Here is a 20,870-nt window from a genome sequence, read left to right on the forward strand (position 1 = left end):
TAAATAGGAAGCTTAAGTTCTTAGAGAGTGGACGACTTTTGAATATGGAAACAAAAAAGAAAGAATCGAGACCTCTCTGAGAGAGAAAAAAAAAAAAAAGAGACCGAAAACCTCCTTGAGAGAGAGTTCTAGAAATCTCAGGAAACAAAGAGCAAAAGGTGAAGATGGGATCAAAGAAAGTTATCTGACAGTGCCAAAAATCCTAAAGCACATCTTAAGGTTGATTACAGAGAATAAATCGAAGGAAAAATTCAACCATACGAGAAAAAAGAAAAATTTTCATCAAGTAAAGGTTCTCATTTTTATTCCTTAATTTGTTTCTCATCATCCCTTTATCTGTAATGATTCTCCTTTTGTTCATTTTCCATCCTCCCTTCATCTAATAAAGATTCTCCTTCTTTGTTTATTTATTTTGTACATTATTCTCTTCTCCTTCATGATCTAACACTTTTTGCAAGTGTAATACATAAATAAATGAATGAAAAGAGAAAATTTAATAATTTTTTTTAAAAAAATTTCTATAAATTCTAATCATTTTTATAACCCTAAATTTCTTCTCCTTCAGTCAAACCCTAAAAAAAATAAAATCCAAATCCATGAAAATTTCTTTTTTTAACTCCAAGTATTCCTTTTTTTGCAACCCTAAAAAAAACTAATTTTTTCTAACTCTAAATTTTTTTGCAAACCCTAAAAATAATATTTTTTTTACCCCAAAATAATTCAGTTTTTTGCAAGCTCTAAAATAAACTATTTTTTTTCAACCCTAACAATTTTGCAAATTATAAAAATTTAATTTTTCTAAATCTTAAAAACTCTTTTTTTTTATAAATTCTAAAAATCCTAATTTCTTTGTAAATCCTAACCTAAAAAAAAATAAACTTAATTCTTAAATCAAATAAGAGTTATTTCTTCATCATTTTTTGTTTGCTTTTGTATTTATTTATTTATTCTATATGTCTCTTATTTGTTTCTTTTTTGCGTGCAAAAATTTCATATTAAAAGGTACATCAATTTTTTATTATTTTAAAAAATTGGGAGTCTTTTGAATCCATGCAACAGCCAAGCGATTTTGATAGAGTGGAGGATGCATCTTCAAAGTTGCTTGGATCGTAAGAGTTTATTTAATAGATGTGTGCTAACTTGAATACTGTGTAAGAGTGGATTTACTAAAAACAATAATAAAGAAAAATTAAGTTTTTTTTTTTAAAAGGAAAAAAATCTTTGAAACTTATCCAAAACTCAATTTTAAAAAAAGAACTACGTGACAACTTTAATTTTTTCGTTGCATACAGAAGATATATAGGAGCAGGAACCTGAACCGTCAAGTTTAGAAAATTTTTAATTTTTTTTCAGGTCTAAAGTATTTTTAAAAAAATTTAAACTAAAATTAATTTAAAATATTTCTAAAAAAATGAAATTGTCGTGTTCATTTAAAAAAAAAGGATAAATAAATAAAATATCAAGATAAAATATTTAAAAATTATTTTTCTTTAATATAAAAAAAAAGAAGGCAATAACATTTTGTATTCTCTCTCTCAATTCAAATTATTTATTTTTTCTTTAACTATGTTTCTTTATTTTAAAAAAATATAAAATAATTTACTTAAAAAAATAAAAAATAAAGTTGAATTTTGCTCAAATTTATTTAATATGAAAATAAAAAAATAATATTTTATAAATAATCCACTTTCCCAATTCAAATTAAATTTTTTAGTTCTTTATTTAAAAATAGAAAATATTTAAACAAATTTTTACTTTAAGAAAATAAAAAAAATTATGTCATATTTTATTTAAATTTATTAAATATGAAAATAAAACAAGAATATAATTTTTATAAATAACTCATTCCTTTAATTCAAATAATTTTTTTATTATGTATTTCTATTTTAAAAAATAAAATTAAAATCTTGGAAAAATTGTAAAAATTTGAAATAAATCTAAAAAATAATAATAAAAATAGTAAAAAATATTAGTTGTTTTCTTTTAGAGTGAAAGTTAAAATAATTTTTACATAATTAATTAAAAAATAACCGTTTTAATCGGTGGACGTCGTAGAATGTTAATATATTCTTTACACATAAATGACTTTCAAGTCCAAATTTAATTTCTAAGATTTTTTTAAAATTTTTTAATATTTTCTTTAATAAATTTTGGTGGTAACTTCCTATCATCAATTTTTTTTTAAAAAAAATAATTCTAACCTTTTTTTACATTTCTTCATTTTCTTTACGCGGTTGTCGTCCTATCGTGACCTCGGTTGCGACAATAATGCATTAGCTCATATATTCTTGTTGAAAATATTTCTCAATGCTGATGAGGCATGTGCATGTAGTTTTAACGTTGGATGAGATGAAATCTAAGTTTCCTTATTTTTGTCATCACCATTTTCAACTTTAACTTGATGTTCTTCTTCCTTTGATATTGGTTCTCCTTTCGCGACCATTACATCACTCTATGAGGATATACATTAGGTAACAAAATCTACAGTGTTCCTTTCCTTTCTCACTAATGCATGTTGCATTTGAAACAGTGATTTGGAGTTTGATGTAGAGCCAATTCTCAAAGAAAACGAACCAAGCCATCGGAGCTGACAAGGTGGACATTGGGCAACTTTTTTGCCTGAAACGAAGGGTCAAACAGGTTCCTGGCCCAGATACACCAAAAATAAAAAAACGATAGAATGGTCCTAGCCCAGACAAAAACTCTTTTCTCCAGCTGTTTCTTAATCAGCCACCACATTATTCTGAGCATCTATAACATCTTCAAATAGTGTAAAATTAATGTTGAAAATAGTATAATATAAAGGATTGCACACAATTAATCAGTTATAAAATTGAATCAATCACTTGTTTGTATTTCTAATCAATGAGTTGCCTAAATTAAACAATATAATACAACACTGTTGAGAAGTATGATATGGTTCTCCAACTGAGATAATCACTTCAAATTGTGTTATAGTAATTTGTAAAAAAACGATATTTAAATAAAAGTGTGTTAATAATATTTGTTTATTTGTACAAGTGACAATTTTTTTACACCATAGGACGTGCAAAGTGAATCACTTAATCTCAAAATGGCAAAACCAGAATGGAGAAACAAAGTGCTTATTCCTTTTTTTTTTTTTTCAACGACAAGGTGCGTATTCAAAAAACAATGGATTATTGCTCTAGATTAGCAACCATGGACTAAACGTAGAAGATATCATCAGTACTTGCTGCAAACACTCTTGATGGTTAAGGAAATCCTGATAAATTCTTGCACGTACGCATTTCATACACACAGTAAGCAACTCCCAATGTAACATTTTAGATGCTCCATCATGGAAGCAAGGGGGAAAAGAGGGAATAACTAAACCATGCATAAAAACCAATCCACCCCACCCTTGAACTACCAATCCAGCCAACATTTTGGTACAAGAGTCATCCACTCAAATCTTAAGTTTCCTAATTCATGTAACCACCAATACAGAACCAAATCATATTCACGAGTGTAATGCTGTCACTCTATCAGATGTCCAACTCCATTAGCAAAAACGGATACTTAGTTAAACATGTAGACATTCCCCGACAGGATGAATACACAACACTGCAAACGTCTACATCTTATATAGGCTTGATCTTGAAGTGAAGTGAAATTAGAGAGAAGACAAAGCACTTCAAATCCTGCAAACAGTAGTTAAAAATAAGAATAAACCAAAGGCATTAGTTGACATCAAGCAAATCAAGCATTTAGCAAACTAAAGGGTAAAAAATACAAGTAAAATAAACTAATAACATCACAAACATGACACAAATCATTATAATCTAAAACATGACAAAATATAATCATGAAAACATGAGAAGCAAAGAACAAAGGAATTCTCAAACATCAATTAAAATTGATAACAGAATTATGAAACTGAGATTCTCATATCAACTATATTAGTGTTTTTCAGGTCCAAGTATAATATTGATTTATGTTTAGTTCGCTTATTTTCAGTCTTCTTTGCTGGCTTTCCCAGACCCTCATCAAGGATGGCATTTCCGTTCAGTTTTTAAGTTCTTTTTGATAGAGTCCAGAATGCGGAGGCAGGCCCAAAAGGACAGCTAATTCACCAAATGTCACATGGACCAAAGGTGTGGAAGGTCTATACTAGGAATAATAAAAGATAAAGGGTTAAAAAAGGAATGTGGCAATGAGTTGACACAGAGAGAAGGTGGAGGTTAGTGGGTTGTTACATGCTTGCACGTTTTGGGTGTCAAATAGGGGGAGTACAGGAAGAGGAGGTATCTTTTCGTAAAATAATCATTTAGTTTGTTGTGGATGGAGAGTCATAGCCCTCTTTAGGTGTTTTTCTCTGGCAGTTGGAATTCTTTTCCACTGCAATTCCTTTTATTTAATTTTCAATATACATATCAATTTCTGTTTTGTTATTGTTCAGCAGCTTCAGCCACTTGTTTGTGCATAATTGGTACCAGTTTTGTATCAGTTTTGATTCTTATTTGGTCTTTAGTTTTATTTGATATGCATTTCGGTATTATAGGAAAGTCTTTAAGTTGATAAGAGTGCTAACACTACCTAATTGTGCAAAAAATTCTTCCATAGACTTACTATTGACCAAGTCAATAGAAAACTTCTCATATTTGAAGAGATAAGTTGTTTCTAACTTATGAAAGAAGTTTTATTCATTTTTTTATACTTATTTTTTGCTTCTATAAGAACTTCTCTAGAAGTTTACCCAAACTGGGAGTATAGTACCAAATATGAGTAATGTGGATCATGAACTAGAACAAGACTTGGATCAGCTGGTGGGCTCTATTGATGGGAAGCCCAAAATATGGAAAGTGTACACACATAAGATAAAGTGTGTTGGGGATGACAGTTAGTTACATGTTGCTGAGCTGGCCAATTTGTTATGCCATACATTATGCTTATAGGAGGAGGGAGAGAAAGGAGAGAGATATGAATTGTTTTCAGGTTGTTGTTGGACAGAGAATACTAAGAGCATATTTGATTTCCATTTTAGAAGCAGTTTTAGTTTTTAAAAATAAAATGTAATACAAATTTGTACTTAGTTTTATTTTTAAAAACTAAACACTGTTTTCAAAATGGAAATCAAACATACTCTACTCAATTCTCTGGGGAGCCTTGGCGTTGGTTTTTCACTTGTAAGATACTAAGAGCTCAGGCTCACTATCTTTGGTTTCATGAATAATACTATCCCCTTTTATATCATTCTGTTCCTAGCAGTACCACACAATTTCATACCAAAGAAATTCTAGATTTCATAACTAGGCAGAGTTCTTTTCTATGTTAATTTTGTCCACTTAATACATAACATAATTCCCCCTTAAAGTACTACAAATTGCATAACCACAAGACATTAGTCTTCTAAACAAATTTTAACATAAATTCACAGAACCATAGAAATGTCTTTCATTTGATTCAATTTGGATTGCAGACAAATCCAAACCCATTACAGGTAAAGATAATCCTATGGCACAAAGCAATGTTCAAGCTATGCCCAAGAACAGCATTCTAGAATGACACACCAGTACATCAAAAATAGGACATGAACCACAACACATAAGAATTTTTTTATGCAATATAATGGTTCAGAACAAGGTAGTTGAATCGGGATTCAAGTTGTGAATTGTAAGACCTATTTTTTAAATTGTGAATCAAATCCTATCTTAAAACATAAAAAATATAAATATAAGAGTATTGTAATGTAAACAAACATCAAAACATCTAATATATTAACATTTTGAAGTCAAATAATATGTAGCCAACAAAAAGAGGAGGAGAAAACAAATAAAAAATAGGAACCGTTGCAATGGCAGAGGGGGGCCACCAAAAATCTTGAATACCAGAAATCTTGAATAGGGATGCAGTGAACAAATGCTGGAAAATTTGATTTTTCCGGTGAACAGAAAAACAGAGGATACGGCTGAGAGGAGAGGAAAATATTATTTAATATTTCTCCAGCAAAATGAGCAGGTGAGCCTCTGGACTAGCTGATTTTTCCAGCAAAATGGAATTGGTGCGCCGGTGAGAATGGGAGAAACCGCTACACAGAGGTCAGACTTCTCGCGGAGAGAGGAGTGTGTGGGGAAGATGAAATTAACACACGTTTTATAAAGGTTAAATGACCTTTATACCCTTAAAAAATAATCCAAACGGTGCATTTTATAAAAAATAGAATAGGGTTTCTTGCTTTCCCACAAATCATGCCATCGCAATGTGAAGCAACGGGAACGTCTCTCTCTTTTGGCTGCGAACACCCGCACCTGCTGCGACGTGCCAAACGCCCCGCAATGTGGCGGCGAACGGCCGCACCGCACTATTCCAATTCGAGCATGACCCGGTTTGCAAAGGAATCGTGTGCTGCCATCTAGATTCGCGATTCAGCCTGATACATACGATTCAAGCGATTCCAGCAACGATTCAAATGATAAAACAATTCTGCCATACGATTTGTATCCCTGGGCTACAAAATCAAATTGATTATATGAAAAGTATCCTTCTTTGTTGCTCAATTTTGAATATTTATTATATTCAACACTAAGACTTCAATTCTTTTGGGAAGACCAAGTTCTTTCTTCTGTGTAGGAGTTCTCTTGTATATCATATTTAGAATCAAAACATAATTCATCACTCAATGATATATGAGATTAAGGCCCAATTTAGGTAAATTTTTAGAGAAGTCCTTATAAGAGAAAAAAATCAATATAACAAATGAATAAAACTTTTCCCATAAATTAGAAATAATATCTTCTCAAATTTTAAAAAGTTCAATTAGAGGTCTTCTAAAAAAATACAAAAATATAAGTTGATTTTAACTTGTTAAGATGTCCCACATTGGTTAGAACTAGAGTCAAAATACTCCTTGTAAGTCCTCCTCTAATGAACTAGCTTTTGTGACTTAGTTATACCCAAGTTTCTTAACATGGTATCAGAGCCTATCCAATTTGAATGTTAGGCTAACCACAAATGTCCAGTCCTATTGGGTCACCCGTGCATATATCCAGTCCTGGATGTGAGGAGAGTGTGTTAAGATGTCCCACGTTGACTAGGACTAAAGCCTGAATACTCCTTATAAGGATTAGGGTAGTCCTCCTCTTATGAGTTAACTTTTGGAAGTGAGTTAGGCTCAAGTTACTTAACATAACTTATGAAAAGAGTTTAATTCATTTTATTACATTACTTTTTACTCTTATAAGTATTTTTTGAGAAGTTTATCCAAACTAAGCCTAATTATAATGAGAGGATGTTTTTACCTACTAATATTGTCCAAGGGAGAGAATAACACTAAAACTTAGATGGAAAGGTAGAGAATAAAGGACAGAAAAGAATAACTATCATATTCACTTTATCATAATTAAAGATGAAGGAAAGGCACAATACACAGACAATGGCCCTGTTTGGGTAAGCTTGTGGATAAGTCCTTGCAAGAGAAGAAAAACAATATAATAAATCAATAAAATTCCTCCCATAAGTTAAAATTAAACTAACTTATACTTCTCTACTTTTTAAAAGCTACTCTCATTTAACTTCTCTAAAACTTAAAGAGACAAGTTATTTTTAACTTATGTGAAAAGTTTTATTTATTTTTTATATTGTTTTTCTTCTCTTACAAAGACTTATTCATAAGTTCACTAAAAAAAAGCCTATATATAAAACAAACAGATCCAAGAACTCACAATATAAATTAATAAAAAGTCATGAGGCACCCATCTGACCTGAACAAGATAATAGAAGATGCGAAGACCTTCTGGATCTGCACTACTCTGAACATCCACAAGTGATCCAATCTTTGAAGTGGTGAATGAGATGTGCTCATTCCCCATCACAATCTCCAACTCCTGGCGTCCAACTCGATCAGGTTCCGGCCAGTTGTTATCATCTTCCTTCATGATCTGAACAAGGACACCAAATTAGGAGCACACAGAATAAAGCAAACAACAACAGAACAACGCAATAACTCAAACACCAAAGAACATGATAAAAATACTCAGAAAAATAATTATTCAAGCCCTCATTTTATGATTAAACAAGGCACAATTAAATTTTCATTTTAGATAAATAAAATAACAAATTAGTATAAACTGAATACATTATTCATTTATTTATTATCATAAACATATATATAATCCTCCTAATTTCTTTTAAAATTAGCCTCCTCTCCTATCTCCTTGGAAAACCAGCCCTATGCATATAAATCATAGGCATCAATTGCTAGAACTGGAAAGAAGGGTACACTTAGTAAGGGTTAGGTACCTCGCTTTCGGTAATGATACGACGACACTCACGAAGAACGGCAGGAGTGAGGTAAACCTCCTTGCGGATGATGGTGTCGTTTTTGTAGTTGGAGTTGTTGGCGTAACGGAGCTTGCCATCGGGTCTGAACTCAAACTCCAAAAACTCGTGTCCGAACTTGCCCTTGTGCCCAACGTAGTATCTCAGGTAGAATTCTCCATTCTCCTCTTCGCTCCCCATCCTAACAATGACAACAGTACCAAGACTAAGGATGAAACTAAATGCAATGATATAAGGTAGAAGAACAGAGAGCCAGGTAGAGTAACTTCTTACGGATGAAGCTTGCACTCTTGCAGATTAAATAGGCGAATATGAAAAGAAAACCTAATTTTTCTTTTCTTGTGAAGTTACGACCGCATTCTTTCCTTTTTATTTTTTTATAAAATTTCCGGCCATGTTCTTGGCCCAAATTATATACACATACATAAAATATATTAATATAAAATAAGAGTTTAATTCATTTAAGTGACTCAATGTTAGAGCTGTCAAAAAGCCCAACTGACCCAGTCCAGCCCTAGCCCTAGCCCTAGCCCTAGCCCTAGCCCATGTGGGTTAAGGCCAAAAATCCTTGTGGGCCAAAAAGCTCAGTAAATCAAAAGCCTTATGGGCCTAAAAAATTTATTCAGTCCACTGTGGCCTTAAAACGAACAGGAAAAAAGAGGATGATATTCTTGGTAGGACATGAACTCAAAATCAGCCATCATCAATAAAGCTGTGACTCAGGGAGCATGGTTTTTACCACAAAATGGACATAGAAAATATTACCAAATTGTGAAAATAAGTATGGTTTCATGCTGAGAAAATTAGACAGGGATACTTATTTTCCTACTTAATTTACCATCATGTCAACATATAAAATTATTAGAATCTGCCGTGTACAACAGCAGCACTGTGTTCACATGGCTATAGCCTTACCATAATGACAACACAATCAACTTGCTGCTTCATCATAGTAACACAACCTGGCTCCACAAATTGTGAATTGTCATCTTAAGTTCTCATGTAATTTGTGAGCCAGAAATGTGCCCATGAAGATAGCATTAGCTTTTTTGCAGCAACACTATGGAGAACTTCAAAATTTTCAGTACTACACACCTGTATTTATTCCACAGTCCTATTCTACATTCTAAACTTATGCTTAAATAACATGACAAAAAGCATATATCATGTAATCCTAAGATTCTAGAAACTATAACATGCTGCACACCTGTACTAAAATGAACAACTCCTCTGGATATAAAGCACAATGAAATATAACAATACACAAGAATTAATTTACCAATGGACACTGCATGAAGACAATAATACACTACAAATAATAATTAAAGAAACACTAGAACCAATTTAAGTTCCCACTTGTTATGTAAACCAGAAGTGTGCTAGTGAAGACAACATGACACCTATTAAAATGCAGCAATACCTCCAACAAAAACAAGTTTTCAGATTCAGTCAAAACCATAGACCCCTAATTATTCCAAGAACCAATTTTAAACTCCAAACTTATCCACAAATAACTTGTTTGACCCAGTGAGCTTGACAGAATTTCTAGAAACAATCCAGATTTACATAAACCCATCTATAACAAAAGAACATCACTCCAAGTGCAAACAGAACCAATTTCATGGGTTTCCTTGTCTTTTCAGCACAAGTAAGAAGCAAATAATAGCAAAATTACCATGAAAATGTTAAGGTTAATTGTGAAATTAAAAACAGACAGATTCATTAAGAAATAAACTTGTTTTGTAATGCAGAAAAAACAATAGAAACCGATGAAAAATTTTAAAATGTAAATATTATTAGACAGAAAAATAAAGGATTTGAAGTCAGAAAAGTAATGTACATGTAAAACAGTTTTTTCCTTCATGAAAGTAAGCTTTAGGCAAGCAAATGGTTCACTGAAAACATTGCAACATAAAGCAGAATAATAGCATGATGCGTCCAATCATATGACTGAGGTCATCCTTCAGACACAATTCTTGACCATTCCAGTTAGGCTTTTCTAATGATATTAACTCGTAAAAGAAGTTTAGAAGACCAGAACATGTCACGTAATTAGAGTTTAAATTATGCTCATTCATTAGTATTTTACATTAGAGAAATTAAGAGAGATAATTGTATATGCAACAGACGAAGATTAACAACTTTCTAACAAAAACTAAAATTCTCCAAAACTGTGGAGATAAAAACTCATCAAGCTGTTATGTTGTAAACCATTGTCTGCTTAAAGCAGAGATTAGACTTGAATGCTTAAAGCAGATATTAGATTTGATCATATCTTGAACCTATAACATAGACCAGAGCATCATAGCAAATCTTGTTGATGCCATGATAGTAATGTAATTCAACACGTAAAACACAATATCATCACCCTGACTACAATAAACTACGAAATTTTCCGAGGGACCAATACCCCTACTACAAAAACAAGCAAACCCCAATAGTACAACAATTTTTTTTAATTCCCAACAGCACCAATGTCTTAATTACTCTTTCAGCTGAGCAATTTAAAAATTGGTTAATTTCTCAGTGTGCCAATCCTGGTGTTACATGCTATGTAATTATATCTACAAATCACTAAATTAAAATAAGCTATTAACCTTCTTCATCAATTGATAGTATATCCACTAATCAGATTGAGACAAATTTCTGCTCCTAATTCATTTGTTGCTGTACGTATCCCACATTAAAAGATGAGCCGTATGAATTCATCCTGATTATCAATGGTGTTCAAAAACATCTTAAAGGTTTTGATAGAGAAGAAACCCACAACATTGAAATCTAAATGCTACCGATAGATAGAGAAGAATGAAAACCCTCACACAATTTGAGGAAGAAGGAGCCAAGTAAAAGACCTGGCTGCTGGTCGAAAACCGAAACTTGTCTTCGAATGAAAATTGAACTAAGCTCTTCTTCTCTTCAGCTTGTAACCTTGCACGTTCCAACTCCTCGCTTCAAAGTTGGCAGATTAGGCAAGAACCGAGCGCAGCTTTGGATTTGGACAGCGAAATTAGGGTTTACAGTAAGCAAACGCAAGTTCAGTATTAGGATTTGGGAGTGTTCAGAGAATTGGGACTGAGGGTTTATGACTTTGGTGGGTAAGCAGGGTTAACCCATCCTTACTAACTCATATTATTGACTAAATAATTTAGCACTGCATGTCCTATTAATGTTTACATTTATTATTGTTGAACAACTACTCTTTCTATTCTTGATTCCTATTCTTAGAAATTTTTTTTATTTTTTAAATTGAATACAAACCCAATTTATGAATTTACAATAATTTTTTAAAGAGAATATTGAAAAAAATATTTTTAATATTTTTTAGTAGGATATGTTTATTAAAAAATTAGTTGTTATCAGAGACAAGATACTATTTTAAGTACAATTTGTGAATTTTAAACATTTTTCTCTTTGTCAACATTTTTTTTATACATACATTTGGACCATTTTACTTTGCATTAAAAAGTCTTTCAATCATTATCTTTTACGATTTGAAACAAAAAATATTTTAAGGAATAAATTAATACTCATTTTAGTTTTTCAAATTATAAACATAGATACTTTAGTACATTTGACTTTACAAAAATCTCACATTTATCATTTGTTTTTAAAATAACTCATTTTAGTCATTTTTATTTTATTTTTTATTGTCACTCAATATTAAAAAAGAATAAAAACAAATATTATTTTGTAGGCAAGTGTATCCGTCGAAAAGTAATAAAAAATTCTTAAATTAAATTTCTAAATTATCATATCACAAGGATTATTTTCTAATTACTAAGAATTTTCTAATTCAATTGTTTGAACTTAAAAGATATAAGATTAATTAAAACAAGAATTTATAAAATCTATTATGAAATTGAGAACAAGAAATACAATGCATGTCATGGTTGAACTTATAGAAGAGGAACCTATGACATATGAGTTTTCTTATTCAATCTTTTATGTTAATTTTTCGTTTAATTCTAAGTTCAATTTCCTTCTAATTACCAATCATTCATATAATTATTATTAATCTTTTTTCTAAACTAACATCAACAATGGTCATACAAGATATTAATTTAAGAAAACATAAAACATATATGAACTTGTTAATTTAATAATGATTAGAAGAGAAATATTAGTTTAGTCCATCTAATCTTTTGTGTCATTTTATCCTATAAATCCACTAACTAATCGAGGTACGGACACCTAACAATATAATTAATTAGAATTATACAATTATGGATAATAGGATAAACACTAATCACATACTGAAATCAAACATAGATTCAAATTTCAAAATCTCATAAATTCTTCCTATAGTCCTAATTATGTACTTAGTTACTTATACTAAAGAAAAGAATTAAAACATTCATAAACAAAGCAATAATCAAGAGAAAATAGCAAACTAGAGATAAGATGAGTTCTCGGTCTTCAAGTATAGTCGCTCGAAGCTCAACATCCCACCAAGAGTACACTAAAGATCTCGTGCAAAAGAAACAAGATGAAAGGTGTATCAAAAAGTAAAAGACAAGATGTCCAATTAGATGAACACGGCCATGCAAAATCTTAGGCACGATCGTGCATGGGCTCAAATCTTAGCGTGCTAACTGTTGTGAAACTCTTATCTTCTATCAATTTGGAAACAAATTGCACCCAAAATTTACTTGTGACCTATTTATACTAAACTATACACTTAACATATAAATTAGTGTAAAACATAAATAAAATAAAGACCAGACATAAATATATAGGTTGCAAAAAAGATGGCCTAAATACAAATTTATCAAATACCATTTTATAGAATCAAAGATTAAAGTAAGATTTAAACTAAAGTGATAGATGCTTATAATTTTAAAGACTAAAGTATTTAAACATATTTTAAGTAAACACAACTTGATAGTAGGATCTTCAATATTTTTTTAGCTTCAGTTGATATTGGCATTGTACTTAAAACAACAAATTTCAAAAATATGGTCATAATTCAATCTTAAGATGCAAAATTACAACACTGTGCTAATAATGCTCACAAAATGAATAAACAAATAAATAAAAATTAGCTTTCTTAATATTAATCTTAAGATTAATTTTCATCATGAAAAGTTAGGAAGTTTGAAAACATTTTTTATATTTTCGTTCTAACGCCCTAATTTTGAGTTAAATAATTTAAGTAAATATTTGAATTGCAAAAATGGGTAAAAAAAATATTGAGAATCTTAAGGTTATTTTTTGAGAATTTTTTTAAATAGAAATAAAAGTCTAAATAATTGCAAGTAAGTCTTCAACTTTTTTATAATTATAAAATTATATTATTTTTACCCTTAATTCTTCTACTAGAATGGATTTGCTGGTAACCAAGAGTAGAACTTAAAGCTTATTTAGTTTGGATTAAGTAGACACATTAATAGACAATTTTTAGTTAAATGTATGAAGAATTAAATAACATATTAAATTACTGTTTCATTCATACTTATTCTATTATTAACAAGTGTGTGGATGATCTTAGTGTTGGTTGCAGTCAAGAACAAAAGACAAGACAAAGAGAGCTTGGAAGGAGGAAAAAGGAAGTAAGGAGGAAGAAATCCCAAAGGATTAAAAGATCTTGTAAGATGAAGAAGTGATTAAAACTTGTCCTACTTATCATCTTCTAATTTTTTTTTTCTTTTCCGTGTCATTCCAACTATGGAAATAACTCGTTTGTATAGTGCCATAAAACTTTGAGTTTTGGAGAGTCATTTTGCATCTCCAAGAGGTGTATCTTTGTTTAACTTTGATCATTTGAGTACTTTGTTAGATGACTACATCAATAGTACTGTGTGTAAATCACTTTTAGTATTATGTCAACGTTGCTTAAATTAAAGTAAACGTCTCCTAGTGTCATGAAATTCATATCTTGCAACATGAAAAGAATTATAAGAAAGCATTAGGAACTTAAATCTTCATCCATAATCAAGAAATCGTAAAGAGCCATGAATGGCACTGTAAAAGAAAGTAAGCTCGCATAATAGACACAAGAAGAAATGAAGAAGATGATGAAAAATAGTATTTTTCTTAATCGAGAAAAGTGATAAATGAATATACAAGTTGTTGTTATATACAATCACAAACTATTTTTTTAACAACTAACTGACTTACAGTTATAACTAAATAACTAAAATCTATATGCTAAGATCCCCCCTCAAGCTAATCATTCATTCCTAGCTTGGAGTGAGAAAATGAAAAGCGCCAAGAGAAAGAGCTTTGGTGTAGATATCAGCTAATTGGTTTGCAGATGAAATAGGTAGTAACTTGATTAGACCAGAGAGTAACCGTTTTCTAACAATGTGACAATCAATATCGATATGTTTGGTTTTTTCATGGAAGACAGGATTCGCAGCTATGTGAAGAGCGGAACGATTGTCACAAAACAACAAAGCAGGTTGTCAAAAATCAACATAAAAACCTTGGAGTAAGAAAGTAAGCCATTGTAATTCACACGTGGTACTAGCAAGAGCACGATATTCTGCTTCAGAAGAACTACGAGACACAGTTACTTGTTTCTTTGATTTTTATGAAATTAGAGAGGAACCAAGATAAACTGAATAACCAGTAATTGATTTGTAGGTGTCAATACATCTATCCCAATCCGAATCACTAAAAGCTTTTAGTTGAAGTATGTTGTTTGATGAGAAATGAAGTCCTTGGCCTGGAGCAGTTTTAAGGTAGCGCAGAATCGTAGAAGCTGCTTGCTGATGTGCAAATGTGGAATGAGACACAATTGACTAAGATGTTGTACTGCAAAAGTAATGTCTGGTCGAGTGTTAGTGAAATAGATTAATCGCCCAATGAGTCTTCAAAAAGAAGAAGATTATGTATCAGATAATGGAAGACCAGATGTATGATGTAGTCGTGTACAATAATCAATTGGTGTAGAAGCCAGTTTGGATCCTAGCATGCCAACATCATTAAGAATATCCAGAGTGTATTTTCTTTGACATATATTAATACCAGATTGGCTTCGAGCAATTTCAAAACCAAGAAAGAATTTTAAATCTCCAAGGTCCTTTATACGAAAAACAATATCCAACATTTTGGTGATATGAGATATTTCAGAAATGTCATTTCCAGACAAAACAATGTCATCAACATATACTAGTACAACAATAAAAGACTTTTCTTTATGTTTGGTGAACAATGAATATCAGAAACAGATTGCTTATAGCCATGTGACATGAGAAAAGTAGATAATCGAGCATACCACTGCCTACTAGCTTGTTTTAAGCCATAGAGAGATCTTTGAAGTTTGCACACTTGGCCAGGTTTAGATGATTTCATTCCTGGAAGAAGTACCATATAAACTTCCTCATTAAGATTACCATGCAGAAAAGCATTGTTAACATCAAGTTGTTTGAGATGCCAATTGTTTACAACAGCAAGAGCTAAAAGTAGTCTAACTGTAGTAATCTTCACAACTGGAGAAAATGTGTCCAAATAGTCTTGTCCCTCAATTTGAGTATAACCTTTAGCAACTAGTTGTGCCTTATATCTTTCAATACTTCCATTAGCATGGTGTTTGATTTTATAGACCCACCTACAGCCTATAGCAGTCTTATGAGGAGGTAAGTTTGTAAGAAACCATGTGTTGTTTCTCTCTAAAGCACCAATTTCTTTATTCATTGCCTGAATCCAATGTTCATGTTTGGAAGCCTCAGTGAAAGATGTTGGTTCAGTTTGTGAAGAGATAGACATAATAAAATTGTGGTATGAAGGAGACAATCTATTATATGATAAAGCTGAGGATAAAGAATACCGAATACCTGAATGATGAGAGGTGACAGTTGATGCAAATTTTGTTTGAAAGTCATTGTACTTTCCTGGTCTATTCCTTGGTCGATCAGATCTGCGAAGCTGAGGTTGTTGTTCATTGAAGGATGAAGTATTAGTGGATGCATTAGTTTGTGTATCATTGAGAATACACTCAAGAGAAGAAGATGAAGAGGGAACAATTGAATGTGACTCAGAAAAATTATGTGTCTCAATAAGAGGAAGATATGAATCATCAGTATGAATTATAATAGGAGGGTGTGAAAGAGAAGGAGAATTATCTGTGACAGAAATAGCATCAAGATAAGGGAAACATTCTTCATAAAAAAATGACATTTCTGGATATTTCAATAGCTCGAGTCTTAAGGTTAAAGGTTACATAACCCTTTTTGTGGAGTTTGAAGTCGAGAGAAACACACTCTTGAATAAAATTTCTTTCTATTAGCTGTAAGAGTACTTGTGTAACAAAGACACCCAAAGACACGAAGTAAAGTAATGTCGTAAGGGATATAGTATAATTTCTGATATGGAGAAAAATTATCAAGAAAAGGTGTAGGCAAATAATTGATGAGATTCACAGCATGGAGAAGAGCATATGACCAGAAAATAGGTGGTAAATGGGATTGAAATAGAAGAGATCAAGTTACATTCAACAAATGTTTGTGTTTCCTCTCTACAATTCCGTTCTGCTCAGGTGTTTCAACACAAGAAGTTTGATGCACTATACCAGTAGCAGCATAAAATTGGGTCATAATAAATTTTGTTTCGTTATCAGATCTTCTAGTTTTAACTTTGGTTTCAAATTGCCTTTCAACAAAAAGAACAAATTTTTATAATTGAGTTTGTGTCTCAGCTTTAGAAATCATAGGAAAAACCTATACAAATCTTGAATAGTCATCTATAATGGTTAAAAAATATTTATGTCCATGTAGAGATGTAACTGAACAAGGCCCCCAAATATCTACATGCAATAAAGACAGAGTAGTAAAAGTACGAGAGGTACTCAAAGGAAATGTCAATTTTCTTTGCTTAGCCTTATGGCATGTATCACATACAAAGTTTGAATCAGAAAACAAAATGGGATAATGTTGTTTCATGAGACGCAACCTTTCATGAGAGGGGTGACCTAATCTATAGTGCCATAAATCTATTATCATTTTTTTACAGGAAAAAGTAGAATTAGAGGTAGCAATCATAAAACTAACACCCAAAACTTTACTTGACTGTTTCTTTAATTTGGATAGTCCGTCTTTTGCATCAACTATACCAATCATCTTCTGGCTGGCTATTTCCTGAATCAAACATTTATCAACAAAGAAAGTCAATTTACAATTAAGTGAAGAAACAAGTTTGGAGATAGAAATCAAGTTAAAAGTGAAATTTGGCAAATATAGGACATTAGTGAGTGTAAGGGAATTAGTGAGTTTCACTATTCCGGAATAATTTGCCACAGTTTTCTGGCCATTGGGTAGCTGAACAACAATGGGATGAATCTGCTTATAAGTGGTGTAAAGTTATAATGAAGAAGCCACATGATCAGTTGCACCTGAATCAAGGATCCATGTGGCCTGATCATGCTTATTGATGGTGCAAATCAAAGGTAAATCATTACCTATAATGCCATGATCATTAGATGGTAAGACTGTACCAAGTTGGTTTATGTGAGAAATGTTGTTTGAAGTTGAAACTCCATGATTTGTTTATCGTTGAAGCAAATTCATCAAGGCCTCATATTGTTGAGTTGTGAGCTTCATATCTTTTACAATACAATCCTACATTTGTTTGTCATTGTTTTCTGTATTGTTTCCATCTGCAACAGTACTATTCACTGATTTATACAATCTATGACTAGGTGGATAACCATGTTTCTTGTAACATTCTTCAATAGTGTGACCATTTATTCCACAGTACATGCTTTAATAATTCTTCCCATAGTATTATCACTTTCATAAGAGTTATGACCTTCTCTTCCTCCCCTATTAATTGAGAGATTAGGAGGATATCCATTTTTTTAAAACAATTATCCATCGTGTGGTTAGTTCTTCCGCAGTAACTACAAGAAATATTAGATCCAGAAATTGTGCTAGCAGCAATGATTAAACTCATATCTCCAATCAAATTAGAGTTAAGAAATTGTCGTTCTTGCCGAACTGCATATGAAAACACCTTAGTAATGGGTGACAAAGGATCCATCATTATGATATTGGACCTCACAGTAGTATATTGTTCATTCAATCCTCTTAAAAATTGCATAACATTATCTTGCTTTTTTCTTTCCATTATACTAGTAAGAGCATCACAGTAGCATTTATGAACACATCTACACACAGGATCAGGTCTGTAACTTTCTAATTCATCCCAAATCATATGCAATTTTGTGAAATAATCGATAATAGAAGTATCACCCTGTTTAATAGAAGCCATATCTTGTTGTAATCCTGAAATTCGCAGCAAATCTCCTTGTGAGTAGCGTGATTTCAAGTCCTTCCAAATATTAAGAGCATTATCCATCCACAATATGCTTTGTTGAATTGAAGGTGATACAGAATGCACTAGCCATGACACAACCATGTTATTACATCTTTTCTATACTGAGTGTAGAACATGATCAGATGCTGGTCTTTGAAGCGATCCATCAACAAATTCAATTTTGTTTTTCGTGCTCAACGCAGTGAGCATGGATTTACTCGATGAATTGTAGTTTGTGGGATCAAGAACTGGTAAAACAAGAGGTGTTGCAGGATTTTCACAGAGATGCAGATAATAGGGGTTGTGAACATTTAAGGATTGATCTTTCCCTGAACTCATGTTTGGAGATAAGAAGAAAACAAATCAAAAACGAAACTAGCAAAAACTAATAATATGAGTTGCGCAGCAGAGCTCTTCAATCAATTGAAGAGCTCTGATACCATCAAGAAATTGTAAAGAGCCATGAATGACACTGTAAAAGAAAGTAAGATCACATAATAGACACAAGAAGAAATGAAGAAGATGATGAAAAATAGTATTTTTCGTAATCGAGAAAAGTGATAAATGAATATACAAGTTGTTGTTGTTATATACAATCACAAACTATTTTTTTAACAACTAACTGACTTACAATTATAACTAAATAACTGAAATCTATATGCTAAGACATAAAATATATTCTCATTAGTTGGTTTGTTTTGTATGTCTTTGAGTTAACCTTTCCAAATAAGTAGATATAAAAATAGACTATTGGTCCATATACGAATATATTTAAATTCTAGTTTCAAGATTAGAGATGATGTTGCATGCTTTATTACATTAACCCTTATTATAATGGACATTGAACTGGGAGAGAATAAGATAAATGAAGGACTAGTTTAGCTTACTTATTATGGGTAATTATTGTAAGAGTCACCTATGGCCATGTAGTAACTTAAGTCCTTTGGTATTTTGACATGTCTATAAACTTTTAAGCATATAAACAATTGACTTCATGTAGGATTTTCTTCATCTAGATTTTTGTTAATATTGTCGATATGATGTGATAGATAAGGAATTAGTTAATCTATTTTAGATATATTATGTAACCCTTAAAATAATTTAATTATGGAGTGTGTTAAGGTTACCATGCTGTTCTATTAACACTTGTGATGTAAAACAATAGATTGTTTTATTAATTTAGTGTTACAAATTGTTTGCTTGTGCTTTGATACACATATTTTCTTTCATATATGCAATTTTTTTATTCATGTTCTTCATGAATGGTTAGAATAGCGCTTTCCTATTTCATGAATTGTTACAATTTTGTTAACAATTTTATCAATTATATGCAATATCATGCTGAAAAAGAATTTGTATATTTTAGTTACAATATTGTTAAATTGGTTGAGAGAGATTTTTTTTATTTCAAACTTATGCTTGAATTCATTATTTTGATCTTATAATATGCTTATTCTTTCTAGTTTTTTATTTTATCTTGACCCTTAACTACTCCCTAAATCATCCTCTAGAGGTCTCTAATTTATTTTATCTTGACCCTAAACTACTCCCTAAATCATCCTCTAGAGGTCTCTAAACAATATATATGTGCTTCAAAAGTTATATGGTGGTGAGAATTTTTTGTTGCTTCTATCTCAACTTTCTTGTGTCATAAATCTTAATTGAGAATATATTGATAAATTGCAAAGGTTCTTTCCAGGATTTGAACCCATAGCCTTTAGATTACAAGATAACAACCTTACTTTTGTAATTAAGGCTCTCCCTTTACATGACTAGACAAATGTGCTAGAGTAAAATTATCCAAATAGTTTCTCATCATGAGTATGCTTGCACTTGAGAAGGATGATAATATTAATGAAAGTAATATTAAAGTAAGTTATATTTCATGCCCTTTTGCTGTCATTTCTAGTCTGAGTAAATCTCATATTTTTATCAAATTTCTATTTAGTTATATTTATTCATATGCAAGTTGCTTTTTTTAATTGAAAAATCTAAATTTGATCTACGAAGATTGACAAAGAGATCATAATAGTAATTATGCTTTATAATATAGATAAGAGTGTTGTTTTTTAGGGGTCATTAAAGCTAATAGAAGTACTTCAAATGTATGTTTGAATAAAATAAATATTTTAAAATCATTAAATTAGTATAATTAATTTAAAGCAACAACCTTGATGCGAATGCATTGAGGATAATGTTGAATGAATTTCTTTATCTTTTCTATGCATAAATTAACTCCTAATCGTAAATTTATTTTTAAAAATTTATAATATTAAAATTTCTTTCAATTTTTTTACTTAATATAAAATTATTTCTTT

At 31.1% G+C, this 20,870-nt stretch overlaps 1 protein-coding gene across 2 annotated transcripts; it reads right to left on the minus strand.

Moving 5' to 3' along the window:
• Nucleotides 1–3,211: 3,211 nt before the first annotated feature.
• Nucleotides 3,212–11,436, minus strand: LOC113867422 (protein mago nashi homolog). Of its 2 annotated transcripts, none has more exons than XM_027502740.1 (4): nucleotides 11,151–11,436; nucleotides 8,260–8,479; nucleotides 7,722–7,898; nucleotides 3,212–3,662 (listed from the first exon to the last, which is right to left on the minus strand). In XM_027502740.1, exons 2-4 carry the CDS (start codon nucleotides 8,476–8,478, stop codon nucleotides 3,603–3,605), a joined length of 456 nt encoding a protein of 151 aa, XP_027358541.1. In that variant the 5' UTR covers nucleotide 8,479; nucleotides 11,151–11,436; the 3' UTR covers nucleotides 3,212–3,602. The 2 variants fall into 2 exon arrangements, with proteins under 2 accessions (XP_027358541.1, XP_027358540.1); XM_027502739.1 differs by having other exon boundaries at nucleotides 11,118–11,395.
• Between the last annotated feature and the right edge of the window lie 9,434 nt (nucleotides 11,437–20,870).

This window comes from Abrus precatorius, unplaced genomic scaffold (genome assembly GCF_003935025.1).
Source record: "Abrus precatorius isolate BTA unplaced genomic scaffold, Abrus_2018 Scaffold5, whole genome shotgun sequence".
Classification (NCBI taxonomy): Eukaryota; Viridiplantae; Streptophyta; class Magnoliopsida; order Fabales; family Fabaceae; genus Abrus; species Abrus precatorius.

Coding starts and splice junctions, on each gene's coding strand:
- LOC113867422 (XM_027502740.1), bottom strand. CDS start 8,478: ATGGGGAGCGAAGAGGAGAATGGAGAATTCTACCTGAGATACTACGTT. Junction 7,899..8,259: donor GTATCATTACCGAAAGCGAG/GTACCTAACCCT, acceptor GTCCTTGTTCAG/ATCATGAAGGAAGATGATAA. Junction 3,663..7,721: donor TCTTCTATTATCTTGTTCAG/GTCAGATGGGTG, acceptor TACTGTTTGCAG/GATTTGAAGTGCTTTGTCTT.